The sequence below is a fragment of the Athene cunicularia genome (assembly GCF_003259725.1).
Source record: "Athene cunicularia isolate RWA chromosome 7 unlocalized genomic scaffold, athCun1 chr7_part1, whole genome shotgun sequence".
Taxonomy (NCBI): domain Eukaryota; kingdom Metazoa; phylum Chordata; class Aves; order Strigiformes; family Strigidae; genus Athene; species Athene cunicularia.
Window position 1 is genome coordinate 17,281,166 of NW_020799107.1, and position 16,438 is coordinate 17,297,603.

At 36.8% G+C, this 16,438-nt stretch overlaps 1 protein-coding gene across 1 annotated transcript in view; it reads right to left on the minus strand.

Moving 5' to 3' along the window:
* Nucleotides 1–13,606: 13,606 nt before the first annotated feature.
* The window catches only part of XIRP2 (xin actin binding repeat containing 2), a 119,235-nt gene continuing 116,403 nt past the window's right edge, over nucleotides 13,607–16,438 (minus strand). The window contains exon 11 of the mRNA XM_026852448.1: nucleotides 13,607–15,622. Within this exon, the coding sequence (XP_026708249.1) occupies nucleotides 14,032–15,622 (1,591 nt within the window). The 3' untranslated portion in view covers nucleotides 13,607–14,031. The remainder of the gene's footprint in view (nucleotides 15,623–16,438) is intronic.

Consider the following 16,438-nt stretch of genomic DNA (forward strand, 5'->3'; position numbering starts at 1 on the left):
GGTCTCGCCCTTCCCCAGCTGCTCCGGAAAACGGGAGCGGGGCTGAGGGCCGGCCGTTCAGGTGGGAAGCGCGCGTCGCCCTTCCCTCGCGTGCACAGCAACATCGAGCTTCAAGCAGAGGCGCTTTGTTCAAAATAAAATTTAAAGAGGGAGGAGATGTATCTTTTCCGGCAGAATGCCGCGGGGCTGAAACCGCGTCCGCCGGCAACATCCCCGCGGCGGCTGCCTGCCGCCGACCTTGGCGTCGCCGCGGCGGGCAGGGGACCGCGTCCTTAAGAGCTGCCGCGCTGCGGTGTGGGTGTGCCGCGCCGCCCCGCGTGGGCCCTCCGGTGCCCTCTGCCGCCACGGCTGGCGCTGCGCTGTGAGGCGCGTAATGAGTTTATAAGGCCTCAGAACTGAGGCTTGTCCCCCTGGCTGTGCCTGACCTGCCTGCACCCATGTTTTACTTGGTTCAGCTATAGCAGCAATTTTGCCGGAGACCCCGGTGTCTCTGGCTTACAGTTGTTTATGGGGCACAACCCTAGTTTTGCATCCCAATTACTCTATGCGGAATGAGGTCTTTTGCACCCTAACCACAGTGATGTAGCGCTGAGGTGTGCAGGCCTAGTGGCGTAGCAAAGTCTTCACTCCCTGGGGAAGTGAAGACCTGGGATGCACCAGAGAGGAGTACTGGCATAAGGTGATAAGGGAAGGGGCACAGACTTGGTACTGATGCCTTACCCATCATAAGATAAAGAAATGCAGGCCTGGAGCTAGACAAAACTGGGTTTGGGGGTAGCAAAGAAATAGTATCTGAATTATCTAAAAGGCAACAGAGAGTAAATTCAGGTGAATTGGAGCTGCAGACCAGTGAAGAAAGAGAAAGGTAGAAACGCATGTTAGCAAAGATAAAAATTACCTCAAGTGGATCCTCAAGGAGGAAGAAGAAATAAACATGAGCATCATGAGGGTACCCTCATCTTTGCTGAGTTCAGAACTGCTACTAGTGTTAAACAACCTGAAAGTCATGCCCTTTCCTTTCATAGCAACTGTTTAATGCCAATTTTATTCTGGTGAGACTGATCCACTACAGCGTCAGATTTTTCCTCCCACTCTTCAACAGTTTACCTTTTTTTTGGTGGCAATGATACATTTGAGTTTACTGTGTTGCTGTGATCACTGAATACACCCACTTTTGTTTGGAAGGAAATAAATGTTTTAAATGCTTACAGATTTAGACACTGTGCAATAGCTCAGTCAGAGATGTCTTTCTTCTAGCAGATTGGTTTTATTCGTTCAGGAGCCACCTCAAGCCTTGAGAAAGTACAGTGTTGTTAGTATTTTATACTCAGAAAGTATGAGGTTTTTTACTCTTTGTAAAAGCAGGTGGGGTTTTCAACATTTGATGTCAGCCATATCTTTATCTTGGAAAAAAACAACAAATATACTTTATTTACTGTTGACGGTTTTATAGATGTTGCAGAACTAACTAAAGTGTTGCACAGTTATAACTTTATAATTCTGGCAAAGAAGGAGGAAATATGAGAAATAATCCTCATAAGTGAAGCTCTTTCATAGTAACTAGAACATAAATGTCATTATTCTTAATATTTTAAACTTTAGCTAAAAATGTAAACAAATTCAGATATCCTGTCTGAACATTATTTTCGTGTTAAAAAAAGAGTAGCCTTGAAGGTTCAACAGCAGCTTTTCGCAAGCATATACACAACTCAGTGTGTAAGGTAACTAATCATTACTTGCCAGGATAAACCAGCAGTTTAGCTAAAAATGAAAAAAAAAAAAAGTAATATATCTTCAGACAATTTTTCAAAAGTGCTGGACCAAATTGTTACAAATAGAAAGACAATATACCACATAACAGCTAAACATCCTGTTGATGAGGCAAAACTTTTCAGAGGGAGACTTGTTACAGGCGTAGAAGCACCAAATAGTTGGTGGAGTAATTGTAGAAAACATGGGAAACAGAAAGCAGCACACCTGAAATACGGGCCTGTTCATTAAAGTGCTTTATAGTATGCGTAACATTTTCTAAAATCTAGTAGGGCTCTTAGTACTTTGGTAAGCTGGTTGTTTGGTTTGGGTTTTTTTTTTTATCCCAGTAAAATTGCATAGATTGGTTTAGCCCACAAAACTGTAATTTAGCCTTCACTCTCATAAGGCAGAAGAGTTTGACAGTTCTTTCTGGTAAACAATATAGTATTTTTGGAAAGTACTAACAGGAGCTGAACTACTCTTATTCACAGCAGAAACAGTATAAGAAATATAATCCCCATATAGCAATTTCAGCAGGAGTCCATTCTGTCCTGGATCAACAGGCTTCTAGGGGTGACAGAAGAAGTCAGGAATCACACCTACTAAATCACGGTTTTAGCTGTTAAGACTGCCAGCAAGGTATGAACTGTGGTCTGAGTGCTGGTATTGGGGACCTTGGCAGACAGTAGGAATGATGCTGAAATTCAACACTGAAAAAAGCAATGCAGTTGCTGTATCTCCTTCGTTCTTTAACCTCAGGTTTTAGGAGAGGTTCTGCTTTCTACTAACAATGTGCATGCTTTGAAAAATTACTCCATCTCCATCCAGAAAGTCTTTGTGGATCCAGGTGGTTCCCCAATTAAACAAAGTGGTTTGCACTCCCAGTTATAAGATGTTTCCACCTGTTCTGTTCATGACTTCATGCAGGCATTTTACTTTTTTCATCTCTCTGCTATCTTTTTATAGATAAGAAATTTATTGGTTCTGGAGAGATTCACCTCACAGGGAGTTGATATTTTGCTAATGTAGGTAGCAGTAAGTGGCGTCTTAGTGTTATGTTTTGATATTAACTGTGCATCCAGCTGGAGACTGATTATACTAAACATCAAATCTTCAGATTTTTTATGCTTCATCTAGTCTTTTCTCCACTGATTCATCTGCCTTCTTCATCTCTTAATGCCCTGCTCCCATTTTTTTCAGATGAAGGCTTTACCTGTAGACATACATAAATTACATCATTACCTGCTACTGCTCTCTGACATGAGTCACATTTTTGATTACTAGGAAATAATTGTATGGGCAGTAAATAGCTGAGTCTATCCCAGACCAACTTCCTAAGAGGAATAATTACAATATGGGTTTGATGTTCAGGAGGGATACCAGAAAACAAAATCATCTCCAGACTGACAAAACCTCCAAATTGTGAAATACTGTGGATATTCCCCACTGCGGTGAGTTGACCTTGGCTAGTGGCCAGATTGTCCACCCAGGTGCTCTCTCCCCTGCCTCCTCAACTGGACAAAGGCAGAAAATAATTTAGACAAGCCTGAGGGTTGAGATAAAGGCAATTTAATAAGAAAAGCAAAGCTCACGTGCATAAGCAAACTAAAAGAGGGAACTGTTTCACTATTTCCCATAAGCAGGCATCCAGCCACTTCCTGGGAAGCAGGACGTCAGTACATACTGTGATTGCTTTGGAAGACAAGTTTTGTAACTATGAATGTCCCCTCCACCCCTCCTTTTCCCCAGCTTTTATTGCTGAGCAGGACCTCGCGTGGCATGGAATATCCCTTCAGTCAGTTGGGGTCAACTGTCCTCGCTGTGTATTGGCAGTTAGTGTTTGAAGGCAAACAATGTATTAATTGAGATCTTCTGTGAGGCATAGTGTATCAGCAGATTCTTTACATCAAACTGTAAAATAACCTTTTAGAGATAAACATTATTTCACTCCTCCCTTTTGGTAGGATTTGAATATTTAACTGATGCATAGATGGAGCACTGCCTTCACAGATCTGTGGGAGGAATATCTGATTCTTTTTAAATGCATTACAATTTGCTACTGTTATTTAACCTCATTTGGTAACCCATTTGTTAATATTATGTAGATGTATGTTGTGAGATGCAAATCCCAGTTATGTGCTAGGTGTTACATAGACAAGTAAGGAAACAAAGTTCTTGCCCCAAAGAGTTTGCTCACATGATCTCTTCTGGAAGTGCATTGTGATCTGATTTCACACTGCATAAAGAAGTATTTCCTTTGGTTATTTTATCTGCCATCTATTATGTCAGCCTAAGAGAGCTAATCTCCCCATAAACAAAGCAAAGCAACTTCCTTTGTGTTCTCGGTGAGTCCTTCAAGATGTTTGTTTATCTGAAGCAATCAGTTGCAAGCAGCAGCTTCCATTTATATAGTGTCCTTCATAGCAATGTCACTATGAACATAATGAATATGCTTAGAAATATTTAAAGACTCCACAAATACATATTTCCTTGCGACTGCCTTGAACAGTGATGTAAAATTGGCCTTTTGTGTTGAGGAAGGGATGAGTGGTGGAGCGTGTTTTCAGATCCAAGCAATTCTGCTTTGCATGAGTGATGAGGACATAGAAAGAACTGGGTTTTTTTGTCCACTGGTCCAGTCAATTTAGGTATTTTTATCTTTGTTTTTAATATACTAGAGATTTTATTGTTCACCACCCCAAATTTAATTTTGTGGTGGATCATTTGTTTTAACAAACATTTTCACTATTACCTAAGAAATTATTAAAAAAATTAATCCAGCTCTCAACTGGGTTAACCAAGAGAAAAGAGCCTTCACATCACAGTCGTGCCTGAATCCAGCTGGCAAAAATCAATGTGGTTCTCTTTAATCATGATTAATGTTTTCATTTATTTTATAATTTTGCATGCAATTTTCCTTTTCAGGCTCTTGCAGGATTATTTGGCAATTGCTATTCAGAAACCAGAGATCTTGGTTCTGTGTCATCTGATAAAGATGTCATTTGATTTGCTAACCAGCAAGGAGATGTGACCAGCAGATGAATGTGACTTGATATTAAATTGCATTTTCTTAAAGGACACATCTCCCAGAATTCAGGATTCATGTCCCTTGGTGCTAGCACTGCAAAGGTCGGAATTGTCATCACTGGTACTATTTTATGACTGACACACCGGCCTGGTTCTATCACCCTTATTTTCATTGAAGAGCGTCTTAAGAAAAATTACTGTTTCTGTTTGTGGCATCCATATGGATAAGGATGTCTGCCTAGGAAGGGGCTTGAGGACATTGCTGCCAAAATTTATTCAAAATAAAGAAAGAAGAAGCCTGTGTCCTTTTGCTTATCACCTGGAAGAAAAAGTTGTCCATCGTCGCAGCCCCAAAGAGCTTGTAATGCAAGCAGAGCAATGATAAAATAAAAAATGAAGTATATAGTTAGAAAGAATGAAGGGAAAAAGTGAAGCCACCAGATTACAAAGCAATTTAGTGGTACTGATGTTGCTAGTTCTATATATACACTGCTGGTGTCACAGTAATTTGCTGATTGCTTGTGGTTCTACTTATGTATACATGAGTATCTACCTATTTATATGCATACAGACATATTACATTAAACGAACGTTAAGTTTGAAAGTGAGAATGCCTGAACTCAAAAGCTGTCTGATAGTCTTTAATTTTGTGATTGCATGGTGTTTTTCTTAGGACTCTTACCTTATTCAGAGCGTAGAATGGATGAATCCTGCTACTTGCACAATTATTTAATACTTTGATTTATTGAATTATTAAAAATATGACCTCAGGCCTTATTGATTACAATCTCCTGTGTATCTTCTAGCTGCTGCAGCAATTCAGAAAGAAGTCCTAAAAGCATTCTGCTAGCTATATATCACCAGGACATGATCTGTACCATAAAAAAAATAATGTGAGATGTTGCAATTGAAATCTATATTGTAAATATAGTCAAAATAGAACCATATAAAAATTGAGGCGCTAGATTGATTTAAGTTTATTCAACTGAAAGATATTTTTTAGCATGGGCAAAATTCTATACCCTTACCAGATGTTTTTCTTGGAAATGGAGGAAGCCTTTTCAGTAAAGCTTTAAAAAGAAATCAGTCTGTCTGTCATTTCCTATGTGCAGAAAGCTTCAACCCAAATAGATAACATCATACAAAATTATAAGCAATTGAAACCAGCATTTTTTAAACAGCAAGTGTGCAAGACTATTACTAGAATGGTATTACCTTTTCCTACAATTAAGACATGTCTTTCACAGGAAAGGTGGAGAGGGATGCCTCATCAGGGAATGTAGGGATGGGACAAGGGGTAACAAGGTTTTAAACTGACAGAGGGAAGATTTAGATGAGGTATAAGGAAGAAATTCTTTCCTGTGAGGGTGGTGAGACACTGGCAGAGGTTGCCCAGAGCAGCTGTGGCTGCCCCCTCCCTGTCAGTGTTCCAGGCCGGGTTGGACGGGGCTTTGAGCAACCTGGGCTAGTGGAAGGTGTCCCTGCCCATGGCAGGGGGGTGGAACTAGATGATCTTGAAGGTCCCTTCCAACCCAAACCAGTCTATGTTTTCATGATTCTATGATGCATGACAGTGTGGGATAGAATAAAGCACAGATTTTAGCATCACAGCTTAGCAGGATAATATTACTCAAGTAGGAGTGTGTCATTTACAAAAGTCACCCCTGACACATATTGGTGTCTTTTCTGCTCCACCAAAGTATTTAATGTGATTTAAAGAATAATTATAGAAGTTTCTAGAATTTTTTATCATTCCAAAACTTGAATTATTCCTAATATTAGGAGGAATTATTCCTAATACTAGGAATTATTATTAGGAGGAATTATTCCTAATATTATAAAACTTAGAAGTCCAACAGTCCATAAAGCATGACATTTTGGTGCTGACCTTAACAGTTTTCAGACCTTTCAAGTGGATCCAGATTCTGAATTTCTAGAACCCAACCATTGTAATTGCATTTGGCACATATGTATGTATGTCCTCAGTAAATATATTAAAGGAACACTGAAGGTTGTTTAAGGTTGTCCATTTGACCTTATTTCATGACCCTGTGAATTATTATTAATTTTTAGAAATTATGTGACTATAATAATGAATCAGTAATGTATATGTTAGTAAATATAGTAATAGATGTACATACAAGTGGAACAAACTCGGTAACAGTACAGGAGTTGCAGAATTTCATCTACTAGCCACCTTTTCTATGTAGCCTAGTCTTCATTAGAAAAAAAGCGTTGCTAGGAAGTTCTCACTGAATGTTAATTTGAAACTCCTAAACAGGATTGTGGTAATTCCACTCTGGCACTGAGTGCAGGTTTCCTGCATTCACATGCAGGTTGTTGATCAGTTCAGAAGACCTTTTCTAGACAGGACATTATAAGCACAATACTCTTAGTCAATGCCAACAAAGAAACTCCCCATGGTTAATTCTATTTTCTGTCTTTCTGGTTTTGAGTTTCTAGATGGAACAAGTTCCAGATTGATACCTGTTAGTGTCTTAACAGGGGCAATATCAGCACCTGAACTTCAGCTGCAAACAAATTCATACAAGGATCTGTGTTACTGAATGTCTCTTTGTCAAGATACAGTGATAGTTTGATGATATCGAACATCCCCAGTGAAACAGCAGTTCCTTAGTATTTTACAAGAAGTTTACTGAACAGATGTGAAGTTAGCACAGGAAATTTTCCCTAAGACAAAAATCTTTACAGTGGTTACAATAGAAAATTAAAAACTGTTTGGATTAGGGTGACTGTATGCACTTAAGGGATTTTTTTTTTTTATTCATACATTATTTATCTTATGTATTTGGGAGATGGTGTTGATGAAGTCCTTCACTTGGATAAACTTGGTGGAGAAAAGAGTGACCATATAAATAAATGTATGTCTCTGTTCTGGGGCTAGCAGAGAACTGGCAAATGCAGATTGTCTTCATGGCTTCTTTCAACTTTCTCGAGAATATTTGACCATAATAATTTACTTTATCAAATGGAAATAGTCAGAGCACAGAAACATAATGCTGTTTATTGCTCTGTCATCTCTGTCTCTCAGAGGTGATGATAAATTTTGTAGCTGGTTAAAGAAAATGGTTTGTTTTCTGGAGTGCTGTGCAGTAGTGTTGAAAGTGATCATAGAACATAAATGTTTGGAGACCTAATCCCAGCCTCACTGAATTTGTTGGAACTATTTGGAAGAATTTACAAAGCTGAGTTTTCTCACACAGGCTTTCATAAATAAGGTAAATTATCCCTATTCATTTTTTTCCTCATTTTCCTGTCTTGCTGTCTATAGTGCACATATACTTTCTTTAAAAAAAAAAAAATATATATATATATATATATATATATACACACACACACTGGAGTACTCTGCAGTATTTTAGTTTATAACATTAGTATTTTCAAGTATAGTTTGCCATATATTATTAGCCAGTTTTTCATATCATGATGCCTCCAGGAACATATAAAGGTATTCTTGGTTGTTGTCATAATACCGTGTTTTGAAGAAAACGATTTAGGCTTCACATTTTGGCCCAAGAAGCTGAGTCCGTACTGTTTCTGTTTTATGGCATGCTGTCAGCATGGATAGCTGCCAGAGCCTGTTAAAGCAACTTTTCATTACCTTCTTTCCAGGCACATAAAAACCACTGCCCACCCTGGCAAAATAGTTTCCTCTGTCAAAGCCACCAAGACTCAATCTGTAGCCTTCAATACAAGAGTACTGTCCTAGTAAATTAGAACAGCAGCTTATAGGAGACAATAAAGAAAAAGAGATTCTAAACAGTATATGATACTCTGTATGTGCTGTTCCCACTCTAATATTGCTTTATGAAAAGCTGTACAAAGTCTCTTAAGATTGAAACTGCAAAATTACTTTTTGTGTCCAGCTATACATTCATAGCTTTCTATTTCTTCCTTTTTATCTAATATCCTGTAGAGCTCTTAACTGTGATCACAGAGAGAAACTGGAAGCATATTCTAAGTGGTAAGAAACTCTTTCTTATAGATTATTCTTTTTGTAATAATATGTGCACCAGTATTACAGTTAAGATGACATCACATCTAATTTACTGAACAGTATACTGAAGTACTCTACTGTTCCATCGCCTCATGGTACAGCTATACCTCCATTCATGCCTAAGTTTTTAACTATTTCACCTTTTGTACTGAGAAGTCATCTTCCTTTTTTGTTGAGAAGTCACCTTCTTTATCATGAAATGAAGTATTTAGTCTTTTTTTTTTTTTCCTACACTAAGGATGACTGGAAAAAAGCCTTCTTTTCTGTTTGGAATATGCTGTTTCTGTGGGGAAGGAATGGCTTTTTCATAAGTACTTGTTGTGATAGAATATTACTCCTTGTCAGCAACTGTCACGTGTATTATTACATCAGTCTAAAAGTAATTTTAAATGGATACTGATAGTGATGGTTACAGTGTTGAGAGCCAAAAGGATTTGAAATTAGCTGTCATCATGTAGATGTCCCTTTGAAAATTTTCTAGGGTTTTTTTTATATAACCAGATTATGAGATTTTGAAAATCACCTGCTCCAAATATGTAGTAGATTTTTCATGTCTGTTTTTAATACAATTGTACTCAGTTAATGAAAAACACATTCATAATATATGTGAAGACTTTATCCTCTTTTACTCTTCCCTTCACTCTACCCTAAGAGAGAGGAGGTGAGGAATGTATAAGAAATAGTTCCATGGAGACCTAAGACTGAATTTCTCACCTCCTTTCCTGAAGCAGTACACAGCTGCCTTATTTTTTGTTTAAGGACTATACTGAAAATTCAGATCTCTCATGGTTAAATTGTCATTTCATGCTTTAGAAACCCCAAAAGTAAGGTCACTCTGATTATGTTCCTAAGCCAATTTTAACACGGTTCCTCTCTTTAAAACATTTAAAAATGCTTTTCATGTCAAAATCATCAAACGTAGCCCACATACAAGGTGAAATGCTGCTTGTGGAAGTCAGTAAAGTTCACCCAAAGGACTTAACTTAGATGCCTCTTAATGGATGAAAGCATGAAGAGAGACAAAGGTTTTAATCTGTCTCTTTTTTACCTCATGTTTTCCTGTTTTTGTGAGTATACCCAGGGTACTTAATGTTTTTGCAATTATACCTAACAGTTGGAGGTGTACTTGACTGAAGTGACCCAAATCTTATATAAGTAATTCTGACAATTATCTTGCACTTTGAAAATAAGGCCTGAACTATAATTATTTAGGGAAGGGATATTGCAAGAAATGCTCTGTTAGAATAAGGCAGATCCTTGGCATGGTTTTGATGTCCATGCTGAGCACTATGTCTTCTAAGATACTAGTGTAAATGCGCCTATTAATATGTATGAAGGATATAAATTTTTAACAGAAGACAGACAAGGTAAGTACACTTTTTTCAGTAATCAAGCATTTGCTTTCAGCGAGTCCTTTACATAGCAGGAGTCCACTTCAGCAGTATAGTAAAAGTGTTATTTAGGTGCCTCTATAGTTTTGAGGATGCCCCTGACTCTACAAAGACTCCAAAGGGATCAGCTGATATGCTGCATCTATAAAAACAATATAAGTAGCTCTAAGTAAGTCTTCGTGCCAATTATGTTAATAAAGCTGCAAAGGGACTGCAAATTTAGAAGTCCTCTAAAGTCCAGTGCTGGCCTAGCAATTCAGAAGCTCCTTAACAAGACATTAAATCAGGCTCTTTAATATCTCTAATTGGTGCTTTTGAGTATACAAGAATACATGAACCATGCTGTGTTCTAAAAGCAGTAGAACATCTTCACTAGCCAGTAATACCTAGTGAAAATAGACTTCTGAGACTGGACATCTCCTGTACTAAATAATGATGTGGAGAATTTTCATTTCACTGCTGCTTCTCAGTACAGTGTTGCTGTGGAACAGTGCTTGGCTGCAGCTGTGCTGGAAATAGATCAGTTCTGCCCTCCATGACTGTGAGGTCCCAATTCTAGGCATTGCAAAGTATCCCGCCCATGAGCTAAGGGGTGAAAGCTAGGAGTAGCCAGAGGAAGTTATCCTGCTGAGAGAAGGGGAGTTTTGGGACCCTGATTCCTCCCAGGAGCTATCAAGACTCTTCTCACAGAATGTGACTTTTACAAACTAATGACCCATTATTTAAACTTGGGTACTAAAGCTTAGAAATCCTAGAGATTAAATTAAAGATATTTGAACTTAGAATAACAATTTTCTCTCAGAAAAGTACAGCTCTAATGGACATTAGTTCTTTTAAAACCATGAAGACCTGCTCCTTGGCTGTGGTAAATAAACCCATAGGTTTCACCAAAATGCATGAGGCTTTTTGGCAGCTACGGAGTTACTATTCATTTAGCATTTAATTTAAAGAAAATCTGTAAGGTTGCTACTTTCTAGCTAAAGCTTTTATCCCAATCTCACTTTCAGCTGCTATATGAGTGTGGATTCTGTAGTGGTAATGTATGTATACATTAGGGTGACTCAGGCATACACCATATCCCATCTCTTTTGCCTTCTATGGAAAAGGGGGTAAGACAGACACTCATCTCAGTGAGTTCCAGCCTTATCTTGTCTCGGATTACTCCTGCTCTAAGCTTTTGCCTGAAGTTCTGAAGAGCTCCTCTACTTCATTTTTCTTTCAGATAATCTACATTCTTTTACAATTTTATATTACCCATGGCTATTAGTTTTACAGAACGGGTTTACAGAGTGTCATCCTTATGATTTCTATAATTATGAACTCCAAGACAGTATGATGGGAGACCTGGCTTGTGTTTCAAAGAAATAATTATGCAATATCTTGTAATTTTTCCTTAACATTCATCCTCACTACTGGAAAAAGAAAAAAGGCCACCCACTGAGAGAGTGAAAATCTAATGAGTCCACTAGAGGAAGTCTCTAAACAGAATCCGGATCATGGAATATCCAAGGAGATTTGCCCCATATGGCATGTCATTTATGTATGTTGACTTTACATATTATTCCCTCTGGGAATAAAAAATTTCCTGTAGTCCTGCTTTTTTCTATTTCATCAAAGCCTTTAATTCAGTCATCTCTAGCTGGCCAAAGGGAGCATACTTTTTCTGTGACTCTTTTGGTGGTGTTTTTATTTTGTTTAGGGAAAGCCAAAAGGTCTGTATTTTGTAAGGATATTTCCACAGGCATTAATTTCTTGGAGTAAATGAGTTTTTATTATCATAACTGATAACTGTCACCCCTCTAAATTGTAGGATACAAGTCTGAATTCATCAGCATATGCAGTAGAATTAAAATTGGCACAGAAATGTACTTCAGGTACAAATGTTGCAACCATATTAGCTTTTTACTTGAATTATTAACTTTCATACAATCACACCTATGTATGTGCACATAAACAAACACCCAAAATTTCATCCTCAAGATCACACCTCTTGCCTCACTAATACAGTCAAAACTGATCTTACACCTAATAAGAAATTTTGGGGAATGGGAGAGATTTAAAAGTTTTGTCTGTGCAGAGCTTTAAGTATTTTAGACAAATGCCATTGATATTCTTCGGGCTTGCATTTTCCGAGATAGTTTTTTTTGTTGTCCTAGCAGGAATTTTGTTGATGTTATTTTTAGTTGTGTTATCTACTCAAAAAAGCAAAGTCATTTAGATCTATTTATTAATCTCTTGGGTTTTTAAAAATAATTTATTGTGGTTACAACCAGATGGGGGAGGAGAAGGAATAAGAGAGAGACATCTTGCCAAAATAATTTTAAAATATTCACAATGGTGTGTAGGCTAATGCTTTTTAACAAAGTTATCAAATACAGTGGTATCTGAGTGCCTTGCATGAAGGCTAATTTTTCTTCTGAGAACATTCATTTTAAGGGGTCTTTTCTATATTTCTGCATTTCATGAGAATACTTTGGAGGAGTGAAACATGATGCATAAAGAGGAGGTTTCACTTGTGGAAGAAATACTATGTATAGCTTTTCTCGTGAGTGAATATGTTATAGTTGTTTCTGTGTAGGTATAGAAGTCACATAGGGATATCCCACTTACCCACAATTCTGTTGCTTTGGGCAATGGGTTGTAGTGCAGCAAATATTTTGTTCTAGAACTCTGCACAATAATTTCTTAAATGTTTTAACATCAACCTGTCTTTCCTGTAAATTACTCCAAACACCTGTCTCTGTCAGATACTTCAGAAATTATTTTGAAAACTTTGATTATCCTTCCCTTTGTCACTGACAAACACTTTAGTTTAATTATCACATGAAGAATTTCACACTGTTTAATAAAAATCATATGTATAAATTAATATTTTAAAAAATTCACAAAATACTTTTTTGTAAACTGCTTTTTTATTATGCATTGCCAACAGTTAAATAATATGTTGCTGTTTCATGCAAGCTGGAATAGTGTTAAGAGAGCAAATGTTAATCCATAAACGTTAAGGAAAAAAGTGCTAAATCTGAATAAGTTTGTACAGGTTGAAATATGAAACTGGAGAGCTGCTTCAGTTAAAATTACTTTAAATTAGTTACTGAAACAACCACTAGTTTTAATTTCGCAGTGTTCCCAAACCTTGTTCCAGCTCTGCCTAGGATGTTTCTTTTTCTCATGTGTTAAAATTGACACATTTCTTTTTCTGTCATACAGTATAATGCCTTAGTAGCAGCTCTAGGAATACATTAAAACAGTACTATTGACCAGTTGTGGTTACTATTCAGTAATGGGTCCATTTAAAACCAAGTACTGCATAATATTAAGAAAAAAACCCAAACAACCAACAAACCCAAAAAAACCCCAACCAAACCCCAAATCTTCTAGTATGACCTAACACAACAAATGTACATAATATGTCATGGAGCAATAGCTCAGTTACAATAATAACAATACATAAGAAAAAAACAATGGAAATATATTTTCTTGTTTTGTGCACACCGGGTGCTTCACATCTTAATTTGTTACAAATGATAAACACTAAAATTGAATTATTATATTTCTGCAGGACAGTCATATAGTGAAATATTTTACGCAATGTTCAGGAACATAGAGAGACAAATTGTTTTAATTACAGACTGAAAAAAAATCTATTTTATGCATCTTTATTGCCTTAAATAAAACTAAGTAAATAAAGTCCAAGTAATTGACAGTATATAATACAAATTTTCATATGTAATCTGTAGATATTAAATTTGTTGAGAAGGACTAAAATAACTGGCCTGAAGAAATACCCATTTATGACATACTTTATAATGAGTGACAGATGTAGTCGATCACTTAGCTGTTTTATTCATTTTCGTTACATAATCTATTTATTTTAATTTGTTCTTCTACAGTGAGCTGTTTGTACTTTACTTTCATGCCTTGGAATGAAGAAGCAGTTGTATATATTGAGCTCAGTAAATCTAGGTTTGTGTTTATGTCATTCTTTGACACTTTGATTATTTCACTTTCTTGACATGCGTTAATATAATTTAGTTCTGTATCATAATTCCCGTGTTCTTTTGAATATGGGCTGCAGGAATTTTTAGTTATGTCTACTGAGTCTATTAGACCACAGAGTAAAACCAAGTTGTCTTTTCTAAGAAAAGGTGTTTTCAGAGTGTCAGATAAAATACTATTCAAGTTTTTGTCATATTTCGTTTCTTCTTCAATGCATACCAACTCAGTATCAACAGGGAATGTTGCATTAGTTGCCTCCTTTAAAACTAATGTGCTATTAGTACAGGACTTCTGACAAGTGGCATCTTTATTAAATTGAGCAAGACTGTTGGAGGTAACAGCACTTTCATCTTCTGAGTTCTGTTCATCCTGTGAAACAGTTACAGTATCGCTAGAATAGCTCTCATGAGATCCATACATCTCAAATATTTCTTCCTTTCCAGACCAATTTTCGAACTTTGCAAAGGCATGCTGTGATACAGTGCAAATTGCATGGCTTAATGCTGTCTTTGGGTTAGACATAGCTGAGAGAGTTGTTTCCTGCCTACAAATGTTTAGATGTGAAAAAGTGGCATAATTGTTATTGTTATTATTATTCAAGCTGAATTTTTTGTGATTCTTTTGTACTGTTACATCATCAATGTTGGTAACCTGTACAACTTCTGAATAATCATTTTCATTAATTTTTTTCTCTCTCTTCTTCCCAACACTATGCACAATCACATTATCACCTTCATTAATATCCATTCCACTTTCCTCCCTATTATGCAATCCTCCTGTTTTATCCAGCTTATCTTGCACATTCCCAGCTTCCTCATCTTTTCCCTTATTACCTGTTTCATTTTTCTTTGCTTTACAGATACTTGCATCTTCTTTTTCAGACAGAGAGCTAAAGGATGAGTGTTGATTTTGTTGTGCATTTGCAGTGTTGTTTTTATTTTGTTCTCTCGCAGCATGTTTTTCCTGAGGATCGTTTTTATTGCACAGAGGTTTATTTGTATGTGAACTAGAACCTTCTTGAGCAATACCTTCTGGGGGCCACTTTGGCTTATTTATGTTAGCCACTTCTTCAACAGAAAATGTTTTCTTAAGTGTTGCATCATGTGTTGAAGGAGGCCATGTCATCTTTAATTTACCTCTTTCTGTGGATTTTTTCAAATTATTATCCAAAATATCAGGATGAGTACCTTCAGTACCTGAGTACAAGTCTTGATCAATTTCTGTAATTGGTTTAGGATCAACAGGTATACTATTAATGGGATTTGTTTCTTCAGCATGAATATTGCCAGCTGAGCTACATTGATCTTTAGAATTCCATAATTCTTTATGCTGCTTGTGTCCAAAACCTTCATCATAATTTCCTTTTGATTTGAAAAGCTGCTTAAAATGGGGTTTACAATATATTTTTCCATGGAGAGATGCATAATTTCCCAATCTGCCAAATGGAAGAAAATTTGTTTTATACTTTTACATATCATAAATCTACTATGAATTTTACACTTGGTATTTCGGTACCCCTACATGGCAGTATATATAAAGAAAGGAAGAGCAAAAAGAGAGCAAATTCAATATATTGGCAAATTTTGACAACACACACACACAAAAATAGTATCTAAAACCTTTAATTGCAAATTCCAATACAATTTCAAAGTCAAAAGGAAGGAGAAGAGCCATGATTTGTGATTTAAGAAAGGGCTTATTCAGTTGTTGCACAGCATAAGCTTCAAATAGGAATGTTCCACAGCACTTTGGGGTTGTTGGGACCTTTTTCTTCATAGTATTAAAGACTGAATCCTCTATTTTTCTACAAAATAGGTGGAGAAAATACTGTGCCAATTTTCTTTAGCCTTTGTGAGAATTATAGAAATTTGTGTTTAATTATATTTGGATTCTTCTCTTAAATGAAGTAAAGGAAATGTGTGTAACTAACCTCAAAGGTGTTAAAATTAGTACTGTTGGCCTTTGCAGTCTGATAGAGCAATAAATACTGCATTTCATATAAAGGTTACGAGAGTGGTTTCCTAATGCAGAGAACCATCATCACTAATTTTATGGATGAAGAAAAGTGAGAGGAAATTTGGTTTGTGTTCAGATGTCTTTAATTCCACCCAAGTTTCTGTGTCTGCTGCTTCTGGTTCATGAGCTCACCTGAAGGTCTGAAACAGTCAGTAGGAAGTAATATGCAGAAGAATTTGGAAGGTACTGGGGTGAAGCAGTTCTTAAGAGAATTTAAAGGACTTGTTCCACATTA